Source organism: Melampsora larici-populina (assembly GCF_000204055.1).
Source record: "Melampsora larici-populina 98AG31 unplaced genomic scaffold MELLAscaffold_17, whole genome shotgun sequence".
Lineage (NCBI taxonomy): Eukaryota > Fungi > Basidiomycota > Pucciniomycetes > Pucciniales > Melampsoraceae > Melampsora > Melampsora laricis-populina.
Window position 1 is genome coordinate 538308 of NW_006768781.1, and position 16469 is coordinate 554776.

A 16469-nucleotide genomic window follows, 5' to 3' on the forward strand; every position below is an offset into this window, starting at 1 on the left:
CTTTTGGTGCTATGTTTGTTATCACAGCGCTACAATCTGGTCTCACAGCGCTGTAACTTGGGGTCATAGCGCTCTGTAACGGCGTATCTCCCGAGCGCTCCAGAGCGCTAAATATCGTATAGCGGCGTGTGTATAGCGCCTCGGGCGAGCCGCTATCTTCAAAAGCCATACTAATAGGCATGATATTGGCCAATAGCGGGTCGCTATATAGCGCCCGCGCGCTCCACTACGAAAATTCTACAATATAGCGGCTCATAGCGGGCCGGACGGATGTTGCAGGGATAGGGGAATGCTGAGCCGGAAAATTTCTTTCCGTTCCTCTCTCCCTAATTCTCCCCACACGTCAGAATTTTCTGTCCGCTATCCTTCTCTCACCGCCGACTTGGAAAGCCTCTCTCATCCCTTCACAACTTCTCTCTTTTTTTGAAAATAAACACAGTGTTGTTTTTCAACAACCTGCGCTGTCAACCTTTGACACACTACCTCAGCAGTGTCATTTTTCAATAACCTGTTTTTTCTCTAAAAACCTTTTTTCTTTTATATACAAAACTCCTCAACCATGTCCGAAGAAAACAGAATTGTTACCAACCTAGAGAAGTTCAATGATAATGTGAAGAGGACCAGTCAGCGACTATCTAACAGAGCGGGATCAGCACCTTTAGAAGACAGACCTTTTACATCTGGCACAACCATTGAGACCAATAAAGGCACCGACACCACCAACAGCGCTAGAGGTGCTCCGTCAAGAGGCAGGGGTAGAACCCGGGGGAAAAAATTGACAGCTGTCAATACCAGAGCTAGTGCCGCTGCTCAAACCCTCGCCACCGAAGCTGCAGCTGCAGCTGCCGCCACTGCCTCAGCTAACACAGACACATTGACCTCTGATGCTTCTGCCAACCCAACCAGGAATGTTGTGAATCCTACCAATAAGGAAAACCCAGCTTTGAATACCAATCCAGATGAGGATCTGAGTAACAGCATAGGAGATACCTCGGGACCTACAGGTCAAATTGAACGAGACGAGACTACTGAAAATTTGACTTGTAAGCAAATTGTCACTGCGACCCTTTTAACTTTACCCACCAAGGTGCTGCCATGCAAAGCAATGCCACATGTCATCCATGTGTAGCCATCATTTTGATGTTGCCTCCAACTGAGAGATGTTCCCAAATACGATGGATCCTGACCTGGTTTGGTTTTACTCTTCATAATTTCTGCTTGTCTGGGTTCAGCTACACAATCCCCCGCACGTCAAAGCACCATTACCAGAGCAGGTATAAGTCCTCCTAGACTCTAGAGGCTTCCATTCTTGGCTGGCGGCCAACGGCCTCGCAGTCTTACCAGCATCAGATCTTTTGTCTGCTTCAGTCACCGTTAACACCTCCGGCAACGTGAACTCAGTCACTAAATGCACGTCAGTCCCAACTGCAAAGCCTGTGCAGAAGAACAAAAACATTGGTTTTGTTGATCTCTCGAATATCGACAACGCAGAGAGTGACGGGGCCAAAAACTCTAGGGCGGCCGAGACTACTAAAGGACCTGAACCTACTACCGCAGACAAGGATGGTAAAGCTGAGGTTGATGACAAAGGAATTGATTCAAACGGTTTAGTCTCTCTGTTGGACTACTTTGACAAGAAAATGAAAGGCCCCAAGGGCTATATACCTCCAAGCGTCTTCAACACTCAATGGCTGAAACAAGACCTCATCCAACAAAGCTTTTGTAGTTGCACTACTCAAGAGAAGGTCAATCACGTCCACATTGGAATGCCTGTTCCTCTAGAGTGGAAAATGTTGTTTGGGGAATGGGTTGTTGTGTTTGACCTATTCGTGGCCTATCTTTGATTCTACGAACACGGGAATCTAGCGGATAGATTTGTCACTCATAAAGCAACGGTCATGGAGATCAAGAAAGAGAATTTCAACTGGCCCATGGCCTTCAGGTACAACATCGCCATTCGTACCACGGTTATGACTGTTTGAAATGCCAACGTGAAAGTTGCGAACCCTGCCGTTAGAAACAAACAAATCGAGCGTAATGCCTTTCGAGATACGGAACAATTTGGAGATTTTTTACCAGCTTTCAACGACATCAACCCTTACGCTGATGGGTGTGTCAAAGCCACCTTCAATCCAATTACTGGAGAAGATATGCACAATGCTCTGTTATCTCAAAACTCGGTCACCGGCTCCTCTGCCGACGTGCATAGTAACAACCTGCACTTTGAAAATGTCCCTTTCGGTACTGGTTTATACAATGTCAGCAATCACGGACCTAGCAAACCAAACGCCAGGTCGTGGGCTCACACCAACCAACCGATTTACAATGGACCAGGTGGCTCACCCCACACCTATTGGGAGGATCGTTGAACCGGTGGAAGAAATGTTTGAGGTAGAGGTCGCGGGGGTGGATGGCACAATAATTTGAGCAGAGACCGTAGTCCCCCCACACGCAGATCCAATGAAAATTCTTGCAGAGGCGAAGGTGGCGGGTCGTGGTGTCGGGATGATAGACAAGACAACCGTCACGCTGAAGACCGAGATCATCACGGTGGGAAATATTTCACTGGAAATGGAAAGGCGAAGTAAGCCTTGCAAGAATTTGGTTTCTTTTGAATTGGTTTACTCTTATGAGTTCCCTACATACCTAGGGTGTTTTGAGTACCTTTTGGCAGCCATCATGTTTTCAGCCACTAAAACATATAAAAAAATGTTACTTCTTGTTTGTTTGTTCCCGCTTTGCAATGATGATCCTGTGTTAGATTGGGCACTCTGTTGTTGTGGCTTCCGATGTTGTCCTTGAACATTCCTATTGGATTGTGATCTTGCAATTCATTCTGTGTTGATTGGTGTCAATGACCGCATGTCTGACGTAATTTTGCCTACCTTGTCCGTAAACTTCTTTCGACCGTTTCATAGAGAGCCTCAAGAAATTGAAGGTGTGCGTCCAACACCTGGACCTTGTCATCAAACCCTTCCACGTGTCGTTCCTGAGGTACAAAAGTCAGGGAAGGTCAAGATGATTCCTTATGGGAATTCGGGAAGCTCTTGCTGTGGAAGGTGGCCTGATGAAGAAGCAAGCTGCGAATTGAATATACCTAAGTGGCGCTCCTTGGTAGACCAACTAGAGATAGGAGGTGACGCACCGGAGGTCTTGAAGGGTTGCAAAGAAGGTTTCCACCAAGGTATCCCCCAACACGACATGGGGTCACGTAGGTGGTTCACTCCAAAGAACCACGAGTCAGCTATCCTGGCTGAGGAGAAGATCAAAAACACACTTGCAAAAGAAAAGAGAGCTGTGCGGATCTTCGGTCCTTTTACTCACAAACAGGTGTATGCAAAGATTGGTTTCTTCCGTTCAAACCCAATGGGGAGCGTCCTTAATGGATACGGCTCCTTTCGGATTATAAATGATCTTTCTTTTCCTCATGACAAACCAGAGACACCATCCGTAAACAGTTTTGTTGACAAGAAAGAGTTTGAAACCAGCTGGGACAATTTCAAGGCGGTGATTTGGTTTTTAAGAGGAATAACGTAGACTTAATGTTAGCGTTGTTTGACTGGGAGAAGGCATATTGTCAGATAGCCACTCACCCGTCCCAATGGCGTTATCTATTCAACCTAGACCTGTACAACCAATTGTGGATGGATACTTGAGTGCAATTCGGTGGTGTCTCCGGCTGCGGCGTGTTTGGACGACCGGCAGATCTGTGGCGGAAAATCAATGTAAAAGCCTTCAAATTGGAATCAGCCTTTTGATGGGTTGATGATAATTTGTTAGTAAAGGAAAGAACGAATAAAACCACGATTGCTGACATTGTCAAGTTAAGCAACAAAATTGGTGTTCCCTCAAAACCAGAGAAGGTCCACAACTTTGCCGATGAGCAGAAATATATTGGATTTATCTGGAATGCCAAGGAGAGGACAGTTAGACTCCCTGTCGAGAAATTAGAAGAAAGAAGAAAGCAACTCACGGAATTTCTCGCACCAAGAGCATCCTTTTACTTAAAAGATGCAGACCAATTTGTAGGAAGATTGGTGCATACTTGCTATATAGTTCCTCATCTTCAGTGCTGTATGCCTAGTCTATGGAGATGGAAAAAGGGATGGAAGAACTTATCAGCAAAAAGGAAGATCCCAAATGATGTACATGATGACCTTCAAGAATGGGATGAGGCACTGTGTACCTTTGATACAAGGAGAATAATTCCGTACACCACACCAATAGACCTAGATTGGGTCGGCGACGCATCATTGAATGGTATAGGTGTTTTGGTTGGTGGTAAACACTGGGCGCAATTTACTCTGATAAACGGTGGGAACGTGGGGTCTGGCAATGGTATTGTCCGAAACATTGCTTGGGCGGAAACTGTTGCGGTCCGTCTAGGCTTTATCATTATTAGCAAACTTCATAAAGTAGGTGGGCAACGTTATGTTGTACTCACCGATAACACTACGTCCCAATCGGCTGTAGAAAAAAGGCGATCAGGTGACCGGGCGGTAAACATGGAATGGAAATCCATTCAAAAGCTACTCTTGAAGTTGCACGCAGATGTGGTTGCCCATCGAGTGAAGTCCGGTGATAACATGGCCGATTTGCTCTTGAGAGGCCTTGATAGTAGAGATGTGGCAGATATGATTTTGATTGACATGCCGGTTGATCTGAAACCGTTTGTTGTACAATGCCTGTGAAATGCATCTGAATTTGATTCCTCTACTTCTTTTTGTGACACTTGTGACACCTCAGAGTTTTTGCACCCAACCCGATAGCTGGAACTCTTGGGCCATTCAGGTTGACTTAGATCACGCTCACACCCGATGCCCTGATGCCTCGTGGCGCCACGGCAGGGCTCAGGGCAAGGGCCGGGGCCTCGGCCTTGGCCATGCCCTGGCCCTTCTGTGTGATTTCGTGTTCTCTGTGCTCCAATGAGGGCGAGTTGGATTTGTTCCGTCTTTGCGGCAAATATCATGAAGGATGGTGGCATTATAATGTGTATAAATTGTTGAATTGTGCCATGTTTTTAAGGCCATGCGTGGCATAGGCCACGCCCTGGGCCACAAAAAAGTCACCGGGTGTGAGCGTGAGACTTAGATCACAAAGCCTTGTTCACTCACAATCGCTCTTCCACCCCTTTTTTTGCTATCAATTGTTTTTAATCCTTGCTTGACTCTGGGTTTGACGTACCACATCATTCTGTAACATACCAGGTTCCACCCCATCAACATGGAGTTCTTAAGGGGACCTGATGTGACGGACTCCTCTACAGACGATCACATTAAAACTTACATCTTAAACGGTACCTGGGCATCTACAACTTTGAAGCACTATAACGCTGGAGTCGCGAAACTGATGTCGTATGCTTTGGAACGATGTGTTCACCAAAGTCGCCTTCTACCGTTACAACCCGACGTTCTCTATGACTTCGTCGTATGGGCTAGTCCACTTTTATCCATGAATGATTCAACCCAAGGATCTCCGCTGATCAAGTCAACAACCGTTTGGTCTTATCTATCGGGCATAAAAGCTTGGCACCTCCTGCACGATCTCAAGTATCCCCACGACGCAACACCACAAGTAGAGGCCATACTGACAGCAGCGGCAAAACTAGAGCTACTGAAAGCCCCAAAGGTTGTGAAAAACCCAGTCATGGTAAAACACTTGTTCATGTTGTTAGAGACTCTCTCCGGCGGTAGTTTACAGCAGCAAGTAGCTTATACCGTGGCACTGGTGGCCTTTTGGGGCATGGCCCGGCTGGGCGAATTGCTGAAGTCCTCGACCAAGGTGAATCAAGTAAAGGTCAAAGACATCATATGGCACCCAAATTATAGATACTGCATTATCAGGATTTGAGAAGCAAAGACGGCTACGGTCGGGGAGGTTCAGGAGATTCATTGTAAACATCAGAACTCTTTGTTGGACCCAGTAGGGGCTGTTAAGTGTTTAATTGCCAGTTCAGGCGCGACCAAGGACAACAACTTATTTTCTTATCCAACCAACGGAAAACATGTGACTCTGACAAAGGCTTGCGCCATGAAGTTATTTGATGATGTATGGAAAGACAAAATTGGTGGGAGACTCACGGGTCACTCTTTCTGTGTAGGAGGTGCTTCGTTGAGGTGAAATTTAGAAACTCCAATAGAAGAGATTGTAGCAGTAGGGCGTTGGAAATATAAAGCTCACAAACTTTACATTAGAGAATTTGATGATCATGATCTGTGTAATACTGTCAATTTGTTGAACAACCTTAGGTTTCCTTGATAAGCTCGGTTAATCTGTGCAGCTACGAAATGAAGGAATATCTGTGCGCCCTTGTTTAGAGGCCTTTCGGTATTTTTTTTTGTGTCTCTTAGCAACTTTAGTTTGCAGAGCCACCGTGTTTGCTTGGAGGGGACCTTGACACTGGCCACCGTAGTTGGGAGTTCTCAGGCTCAGGACGATGCCCTGAGTCAAGGGGAAGAGCTCTCCCATCTACAGAGGCAGGTGTCCCCTACCGCCCCCTTCTCAAAGCCCCCCCCCAAGAAACCTAAACCTCCCCAACATTAGGGAAGTTGTGGTTTGCCTAACCAGCAATCTTGATTTGAATTAATACATTTGAAATATAATTCATGTCTTTCTAGTTTGACCAAAACCTAGACATCTCTTAGTTTGAGAATGGATGAACTTTAGTGATCAAAAGTTAGAGCACTTTGGATAAAATCTCTATTCTTACATATACTTTTCAGCTCAGTTTACATCGATTTGAAAGCTTAATTAATCATAAGAATAAATTAACAATATTCACAGTGGCTTATTTAAAGTTGTATTAATATTCATAAGATCATACAAGGATTGTTATTAAGATGTGTAGAAGTGGTTTTTCAGAGGTTTTTGTCCAAAAGGATTGGGTTTTTGAGGCTGTTGACCATTATTCAAAGATTCTATTTGAAGTTATATAGTATGCCAGGTTGATGATTTTGGATATTTTTTTCACTTTGCCCTTCATCATTTTGCTTATCATTATAAACTTATTTTAATGTTACCTGGTCACTTAAATCAACCCTTTATTACAATTATAAAGAGAAATTCACTTTAGTACTATAGCTTTGTGACTTGTGAAGTCTTTTTGAGAAAAATACCAAAAAGATATTGCACTTTTTTCTCTTTGTTATCAGACTGGAATAACTCTAAAGGTGTTGAGAGATGATTAAATCAGTTGCTTTCATTTTAGAAAACTGATGCTTTTGGTCCTTTTAAACATTGAGATATATTTCACTTTGGTTCCTTATCAGTACTCAGATCAACAGAGATATTTCAAATTGCAGGTTTGTTTTAGGAGGGCAGTTAGTAGACATCTTCTACTATCTATTTTATCAGTAAATTATCCCCTCTCAGCTTTCTATAACCCTTGTTGGGGTATAATCTCTAGACTGTGCCTATTTTGAAATCTTTCCTTATATTTCAGACACTTTCATAATTTTTCAGATTAAGTATTCTTTTTTTCATGTTTCTAACATCTTACTTTCCAATCTAGGTCACAACTGATTTGTATAGGCTAGAAGTCTTGCTTATAAACTTACCAACAAATTTGTGACTTATCAGGCCAATAATAATAATCTTTGAAAACAAGAGACCTACTCTCATAGCCCCCCCAAAGATCACTGTCAATCTGTGATAGATTAAATAATCTCCGCCTATTTTGACATCTTTCCTTATCTTTCAGGTCACAGGTAATATTACGGTACTCAAAGTTGTGTATACTTTGCTGTGCATAGTTTTCTTTTCTTTTTTCACAACTTCACACAACCAGGGAAAACTATGTTTTTGGCTTAAAAGTACATATCTTTGAGCTTCAATCAAGAAACATACTTTTTCCAAGTTGTTTGTAGTTGCGAAAAAACACAAAAAAACTATGCACGGTACCCCCTGCTTTACCTTAAACAAGTCCTTATTACATTGTGTCCCTATCCAAATGAGTTGGTTTCTTTCTCCCCAAATTGGCTTTACAGGTACCAAACTTGAGTATGTAATGGCTTGTACCACAAATATACATGCTGGCCTCCTGAGAGCCGAGTTATAGGTGGACATGGCACGCTTGATCAAGGCTGTGCTATGCTTTTAGGTAAGCAGTCAGCGGGAAGAAGTTGTGGTAATGAGTTAAGTCATGTGGAAAATAATCCATTGTAGAGGGGACTTCTTGAGCTTCGTCCCTATCGAAGTTCACGGAACCAGACAATCAAGGTCTCCGAGCCGAGCCCATAGATTCAAGACTCTTGAGCAAACTCAACATATTGGGCCATGCGTTGGCAGAGAACATATCATGTGTGATGATATCGATTCGGATTCCTACTCCTCCACTTCCCCATGATACTTGTACATCAACGAGCTAGCTCTCACGGGACCGTAAACTGGTTCATTATAGACAAAAAACAAAGTTTTGAAAACAGAGTGATGATAAACGGGCAAAGAAGTTACATGGCGTGCTATTTGATAGAATAGAAAAAGAGATGAAGAGATAGTTGTGAGAGCATCAAGATAAAAGGGATTCCAGGTGATTGGTGATCGCGTATGATAACAGAACAGAAGATAAACAAAACATGGGAAATGAGAATGTGAGATTCCTAATCTGTATGAAAGCGGTGACCTGTGACGTGGAGCAAGGCTTACTTTACGGGTGTGTTCGCGAGCAGTTGCCTCGTATTTTGCTCGGTCGGTTTTGTACAGGTTGGCTATCTCCGGTACGAGTGGATCGTCCGGATTCGGGTCGGTAAGCATCGAGCATATGGAGAGTAATACTGAAAAGGACGGCATGGTTCATGAACATTGGTAGTCCAATCAAAGTAAACAATCAGACTAGTGCAAAGCAGGAGGTTGACTAACCTTTGGAGATGGTGAGAGCTGGTGACCATTGTTCCCTCAGTATATCAAGGCAGATAGAGCCGTTCGCGTTGATGTTAGGATGATAAATTTTGGTTTGAAAGCAAACCTTGGGTGGCTACAGGCAAAGATGATGAATGCGGTTCAGCACATTCACATAGAGAGAGTACATATGAGGCTAAGAGATGTACCTTGAAAGGATACTGGGGGATCGAAACAAAATCGGCATTAGTCAATTTATAATCGAGGAAGTCATATCATCAACCAACTCTCTAAAATGCACTTACATCGGTTGGAAAAGTGATTATTAAGAAGAAAACACCACCAGCGTAGGGACTGTCGGCGGGTCCCATGATAGTAGCTTGCCATCTACAAGTAGGAAAGAATGATCAGATTTGAAATAAAGTGCCTGGACAGAGTAGTAAGGAGGTTAAGTGAAGCATATCTTACTGAAACATGTTATCGCCCTGTGGACCAGCTGAGCAAGAGGAGGGAGGGTCGCGGCCGAGATCAAGCAACTCCTGTGAAATTAAAGTACCTCGGATCAGCAACTTACGAAGGGTCAAGTTGAGATATTTGAGGAGTGATCAGACCTTGTTGATACGTTTAAGAGCCATGTTGAAGTTGAGATGCTACACAAGTTGAGTAGTTGATAAACCTGTGAACGATCGATGAGAATGAGTCAAAAAGGACCGAGAAAAGGGTGATATCCGGATATGAGAGGGTAAGATGATTGAGGCGTAACCAGCGAATGTGATGATGATGATGACGATAATATGTGGTAGTAATCGATGTGTAGGAGAGTGAGGAAGGGGAAGACGACTTACCAAACCTGTTGTTGAAGTAAAGTTGATTGAAGTTGAGATATTGGTAATTGGTAATTGGTAAAGTCGAAGTGTTCAATTGCCAAAGAGATAACAGCTGATATCAAATCAATCAATTAATAAAAGAATCCTTAAGTTCTAATTTGTAATTTGAATTTAGAGGTTTAAGTTTCTAGAAAGGGTTATTGACTTTCTCAAACAAAACACTTAATTCAAATGATCTTATCTGCTGTTTCCTAAACTTTGATGAACTTTGGTATTTTAACTCTTTTGGACTGCTTGCATTGTCCTCATAATCCCGAGGCGGAGAAAGCGTTTGTCTAACTAAAAAATGTATATCTTCAGAAGGGTTAGGTCCATCGATCGAGATGGATATGGTTGACAATTCTTTCAATCTCTATGAACTTTCATTCCTTGACGACACCGTTTTAACTCAGTTTCCAGAGAAACTTTGATCGAATATAGATATGATGGTCAAAAGAAGAAGTGAAAGTGTTGGTTATTTGAGGATCATTAAAGGACATCTTAGCATCCATTCAATCTACCAAATTCACGCAAACAACGGGCTGGATTCATGCATGGTGCTGAATAATCAAATGAACTCGCTTCATCTCGCTTCATAAACAAGAGGCCCTTTCCTCCAACCCTTTATGAAAACAATTGTCAATAAACAGAGAGTTGACGGAGTTGGTGTACCAGCCGGAAACAGCAAAGACAGAATGGAATACGGTTTCCTCATGTGATTGCGATTCTAGATTCCAAGGCACGCTGTCATTCAAGACTTTTGACCAATTGCTATGCATCATATTGATCCGCAATCGATTTGAACTTGAGATCAGGAATCACACTTCTTCATGTATGTAAGAGGTTGCATCTATGGATAAACTTTGCTGTGGGACATCCAGGAATCTCGCTATTATGTATCATCAGGTATCATCTCGTCTGGCATTCCCATGTGAAGCAATGAAATTTCTTGTTTTGTGTTTGTGACACTCGAAAATGTTTCTGGTGCAAGTTGATGTTCCCCATAAAGCTTGGCACTGCAAGATGAGCCGACGTGAAACGGAAGAAATTGATCACCGAGTTGTCCAGAGTTGCAGTCAGTCTTGGTTTCTATGTTTTTTTCCAAAATGTAGCTCATCGTCTTGAATGTATTGCCTTCATCCTTTGTGCTATGTTGGGTTATTGATTTCCACAGCTTTTAACCCTGGATCATTCTGAAGATCTCAAAATATGTTGATACCATGATGTTGAGCTTGGAGATAACCTTCGGCTAATAATAATGCTGAAGCTCTACTCTCAAGGGATCAATGACACTCTTTAGGAATCTCAACTGACTTGACTATATGATAAACTTTAGTAAAAAAAAACGATATTTACAAAAGAAAGACCAAACTGAAATCTAAAACAAAGATTAATCAAAAACATGACAAAAATCTAACAGAGATAAAAATAAAATGAATGATATATTAAATTAAAAGATGGACAGGAAAACCCCAGAGATATGAGAAAAAGATTGGCTCTTTCAAATGCTTTGATTGGTTTTTTAATGGATCTCTTGCAAAATATAAATAATTTCTAATTTCTTTTGAATACGAAACATTAAAGGAAAGAAGAAATGGAAAAAAATATATTAGGATTTAACATTCGAATGGGATGATGATCACAACACTATGAAATTTTTTAAAAAAAAAAAAAATCAAATAGAAAAACCAAAACGTATTTATGTGTATGTGTATGAAAAAAAAGTTAAATTTTTTAAAGAAAATTAAACACAGATATCTTCCTTTTCTCATTAAATCAGTTCCTAAAAATCACAAAAAAAAGACAACAAAATAAAAAACTAATATGAAATGAAAGATGAAAAACATAAAAACCAAAATCAAAAAGAACGAGTTAAAGAAAAACTCAACAACGATAAGAAATTCAAATCATAGAATATATAACAAGTTTGATCAAAATCAAAAGGGAAGAGAAAAACAAATAAACTCAAGATCTTCTTGGAGCAGGTGGAGGTAAATTCGAAAGATCCATAGATCCAGTTGCCGGTCTTTTCTTACCTTTGATGACTCCATCAGAACTGTTGGCTTGTAGATCTGATCCAGATGTACCAGGTCTATCAGGATAAGCTGGGGAACTAGGATAACTTGTGAGAGTTAATCCATTGAAGGCAGTTGGATCTAATGATAATGGTCTGTTACGTTGTTCGGGAAAATCGGAAACTGATGGTGAATGATCTTTTTGTGGTAATCTTTGATGGTCATGTTCGGTGATTCGAAATGTCGGTTGAGTGTCTTCTGTAGGTCTTGCAAAGAGCTCTTGGGTTGGAAATGGGAATCCAACTTTACAAAATAACAAAAGTTCATATCAGTTCTTGTTGATGAATGGTCAAACAACGATCAAAACAACTTACCATTTCCGTTGGTAAGCACTTGTAGCGTACGATACATCCTACCACATACATCTACTAGAACATCCTGACGTCGTCTAGTCTCATAAAGCTCTCGATAAAGAGCTTCATAACCTTCACCGACTCCATGAAACCTAGCAATCATTTCATTTCTAAAGCTCGCAAAGTTTTCGTTTGGTTCACTGTTCATTGTGTTACATGAATCAAGTGGTAATCCCAAAAGATTATGATTCATTTGTAGATTAGTAGGATCAAAGTGACCACTAAATGGTGATAATACTTCAGGCTCAAGTCCTGCTGTATCAACCGTACGAGGCGAATAAGATTGAGATCCGTTTGTATGTAATTGATTCGAAGGAACCGATAACTTTTGCGAATAAACTTGAGATGGGATCGATATGGATGATCGATGTGAAGCCGAATCAGGAGGAAGTGATGAAAAGTTTGAAGTCATCTCACCATCAGGTTTTTTAGATTTTTCTGGTAAGAGAGATTGAGTTGGATTGATTGAAGGAGGAGGGTAAGAAAAAGATGGATGTGGTATATGACTCATGCTGAATGCTCTAGTAGGTGAGATGGGATAAGGTGGTGGAGGTGGAGCATGAAGATGTGGATTAAGAGTTTGTAACGGTGATGGACCTCCACTAGGAATAAAAGCACTATGATCATTGATCATACTACAATTCGTCGTAGTCCGTGAAGCTTGAGGATGTATAAAGAAATTCGTAAGGTTCATAGAAGTTACATCCTTGCGTGGGAATGAGCTTGATTCACTCTCGAGAGGTTTCCGTCTGATTTGTTCAAGTAGATCTGGTCTACCTCTATGGAATTTATGATGAATAAACTCCCATGATGCGTTATTATCATTCCCACGTTGACCTCGTGGAGTTTTATTGACTTTGTGAAATCCATACATATTCAACTGACGAACAAAGCTCGAGAAATTGCTAGAGTGGAACTCAAAGGTATGGTAAGCTCAGGTTACACATATATGAGCGTATAAATGAGATATTTGACTGACTTGTGTTTGAAATGTTTGGGTAACACAACTTTACTAAACTCCTGAACGTTGGTGACGGTAAATGACTGACCATTCGAGTTGAACGAAATTAAATGTTGAAATGAGGGATCGAGTAGCATCTAGGTAAAAATTGTAAGACTGCGCTCAGTCGACCATCTCACATATATGCTCAAAGTCGAACCTCGCTGAACATATTTCAACTCACATTGTAGACCTTGTAGACAAATGCACCGGCTCCTACTCCACCCTTCTGAGCAATGATCGCAGCCGAGTTGTGGGGGTCCACCATCATATTACCGCCCACGCCAATCCGACCAGCAACATTAGGACCGATAGAGCTAGTGGAGTTACTCGGATGACGAACATGAGACGAAGTTGGATGGGTAGCAGAGCCATTTGATTGTGGTGATCGGGTATCTTTGGTAGGCAGAAGTTGAGATACAGGTACCGAAGAAAGTGGAGTTGATGAAAGGAAAAAATTAGCTGACGGGCCATCTTCTGAAGAGTTTGATGACGAAGAAGATGAGATCTGGGATAAATCATTGGGCCGCAAACCAGATGGAAGTGATTGATAGGTGTTTGTGGTTGTACTTGAACAGGTTGGAGGAGGTGACATGAAAGCCGTTTGAGAGTCGGTTAAAGAGATTGGAATGAGCGGACGAGGCGAAAGAATGAATTGATGAGCTGCTTGAGCGCTCAGCGGAGTAGTAGTCCCACTCTGATCAATCTCAAGGTGAGTATGAGGTAGGGTAGAACTAGTAGAGATGCAAAGTGAAGCCTTGTTTCGAGCAGAAAACCCTGTAGGACGACGATATTGTGAGCCATGGTTGGAGATTGAGGAGGCAGATTGCTGGAGATCTGGTTCATTTTTGATGTGATCATTATAATTTAGACTCGAATGGGATTGCTGTTTCTGAGGTTGTGAAGGTTTGATAATATTAGAATTAGGATTAGAATCAGAATTATTGGAATTAGAATCCGTGGAAGTAGTAGCACTAGGATCACAAGTATGTTGGGTAGACATGCTATTATTATTGTGAATATGATTAGTATTGGAAGAAGTCGTGATTTCTGATCGATCTAGTTGATTAATGTGGTGAGGAATTTGAGAGTGAAGATCAGTTCTAAGTTGTTGTTGAGTTGAGAGTGAATGAAGAGGTGAAAGAGGAGATGAATCGGATTTAGGTAGATGACCGTGAGCCGAGTAAAATGTCAGATCGGGATTAGTTGTTGGTTGAGGTGGGATTGGAGAGGTGGTAATGATATTATTAGGACTGAGCTTGTTAGTATTAACATTATTGTGATTTCCATTGAGCTTTAAATGTTGATGCTGTTGTTCTTGATGATGGTGATGATGATGATTAAGTTGATGAGATTGAGGATAAAGCGAAACTAACAATGTCTGTTTTGTTGAGATGGTGGATTGGATCAAGTCATCAGTTTTCATTCAAAATCAGATCACAGCTCAGCAAGATGAGACTAGAGGGATACGCATTAAATTCACATTACTGATCCCATTGTTAATTTGATTTCTATACGTTTGTCCTTCATGCTCACTGTCCTCGAGATTAGGTGACTTCAATGGCTGATTGAAGTGATTTAATTTTAGTCCATTCGATTCATCTTCACACTTTTTAGCCTTGCCAAACCAAAAAGTTTAGAAAAATCAAACCAAGTTAGAATCAGTTACTTTGAGCTATTCGCTTTATTCTCCGCGTAATTCAAGATGGTCATGGTCAAGATAATGATAATGTTGTGAGACAAGGCGTGTAGATAAATATATATATCGTAGGATTAGAGTAAATGAGTGCATATATCACTTGATTTATTTCCTCACAAGGATTATCAACATCTCAATTAAGCCTAGTCACTTGATTATCATTGAAGCAACTAGCAATAACAAAGAAATCATCACGATTGAAAGTATCACTACTATTACTAGGATGATCACTAACATTATCGCTAACACTACCATTACTACTGACCAGACTAGTATTACTCGATTCGTCGGATTCCATGCTTTAATTTTGTTTTGATCAAATGTTGGATCAAATTTGCTAAAGAAAAACAACACCCAAACAAACAAAACAAACAAACAAATCAAGTCGTGATCAGAATCGAATGTTCTCTTTCTTTTTTCGATGAATCGAATACAAAGAATAGAAACTTACGTATCTGTACGGTGAAAGAAGGCGTCTCACGAGACTGGGTCGGTACCGTTTAAAAAAGAAAGAATCTATAAAAGATAAATTGGTGACAGCTCAAATGAAAGACAGAGAAAGAAGGGCAGCAAGTGAGACGGAATAGGATGGGGTGCAATAGGGTTTTGGGGACTGGGTTGTGAAGGAATTGAAGAGTCAGATCAGGAAAGGATAGAAGCACGAAGAATCGAAGATGGAAATGGAAAACTTGGCTTAGATGAGAAAATGGTTGAAGGATGGTGAATTGTGATGAACTGAGAGACTGCAAGTTGAATGGGAAATCAAAGTGAAAGAAAGAAATGCGAGAGCAAAAGGAAGTCAGAGATCGAAAGCAAAGGAAACGGAAAACTGGCCGAGGAGACAAAAGAGAGTAGAACCCTTCTTCCTTGCCTCCCACCAGAGACCCAAGCCACTTTGAGCCCCACACCAATTCTATTGCAGACCGTGCACACCCTAAAAGTTATCCACAACTATATTGGTATCGGCACAGACAAACTCAAATTCAATTCAATCAAATCAGTTCAAACTTCAAGCACCAGAACATAAAAAGATGGGAATATCATTTCATCAAAGATTTTGAAATGATTTATTTTATTTATTTTGGAATTGTATTCAGATTGGCTCAATTCATCTCACATAGTCTGCTAAAATTGATTTTACTTACATAATTCCTCTTCAAATGTGAGTTCTTTTGACTAAAAAATATGTTCAAAATAAAATGAAGCTTTCTCAAACCATCATCAGATTCAATTCAATCAAGTCGTTAGAATTGGATATGGTCCACATATCATGAGATAAACTTCAATTGAGGATCATTTGACAGTTCATGACTTTGTAAAAATGATGATTTTAAGCTTGGCATGGTTTTGTGGTTTGCTGTGGTGTCTTCCAACTGTGCTAAAAAATTTAGATGAACCACCTGGCTGTTTGAGATGACTGATGAACATCATTTCGAAAAAAAAAATCTAAAAACTGATTCATCTTAAGTTTTCTCCCGCAGGCATGTGGCATGGTGTTTATTGAATCATGCTGATCGACACAAAAGTAAGATCCATGACCTCATCGGAATTGACCGATCTCGTGGTCCATGGAGAAGAAAGTTCAAGACAAATCGGTCTTGTTTTGCTCACCGATGAATCAGGATCATGATACAGTCAAAC

At 41.1% G+C, this 16469-nt stretch overlaps 3 protein-coding genes across 3 annotated transcripts; 1 reads left to right on the plus strand and 2 right to left on the minus strand.

The window, feature by feature from the left end:
- Window positions 1-559: 559 nt before the first annotated feature.
- MELLADRAFT_62997 (uncharacterized protein) lies at window positions 560-2427 on the plus strand (the record flags this gene model as incomplete). The annotated part of the gene is made up of 4 exons (XM_007409697.1): window positions 560-1043; window positions 1233-1274; window positions 1369-1722; window positions 2210-2427. 4 exons carry the CDS (start codon window positions 560-562, stop codon window positions 2425-2427), a joined length of 1098 nt encoding a protein of 365 aa, XP_007409759.1.
- A 5854-nt stretch (window positions 2428-8281) lies between these two features.
- On the minus strand, window positions 8282-9719 carry MELLADRAFT_48301 (uncharacterized protein; the record flags this gene model as incomplete). The annotated part of the gene is made up of 8 exons (XM_007409863.1): window positions 8282-8459; window positions 8644-8771; window positions 8857-8971; window positions 9045-9056; window positions 9141-9222; window positions 9304-9374; window positions 9447-9511; window positions 9681-9719. 7 exons carry the CDS (start codon window positions 9468-9470, stop codon window positions 8448-8450), a joined length of 444 nt encoding a protein of 147 aa, XP_007409925.1.
- A 3209-nt stretch (window positions 9720-12928) lies between these two features.
- On the minus strand, window positions 12929-13227 carry MELLADRAFT_31826 (uncharacterized protein; the record flags this gene model as incomplete). Its single annotated transcript, XM_007409862.1, has 2 exons — window positions 12929-13034; window positions 13109-13227. Coding segments are annotated over 2 exons (225 nt in total), but the record flags the coding sequence as incomplete, so codon positions are not given.
- Window positions 13228-16469: the final 3242 nt, after the last annotated feature.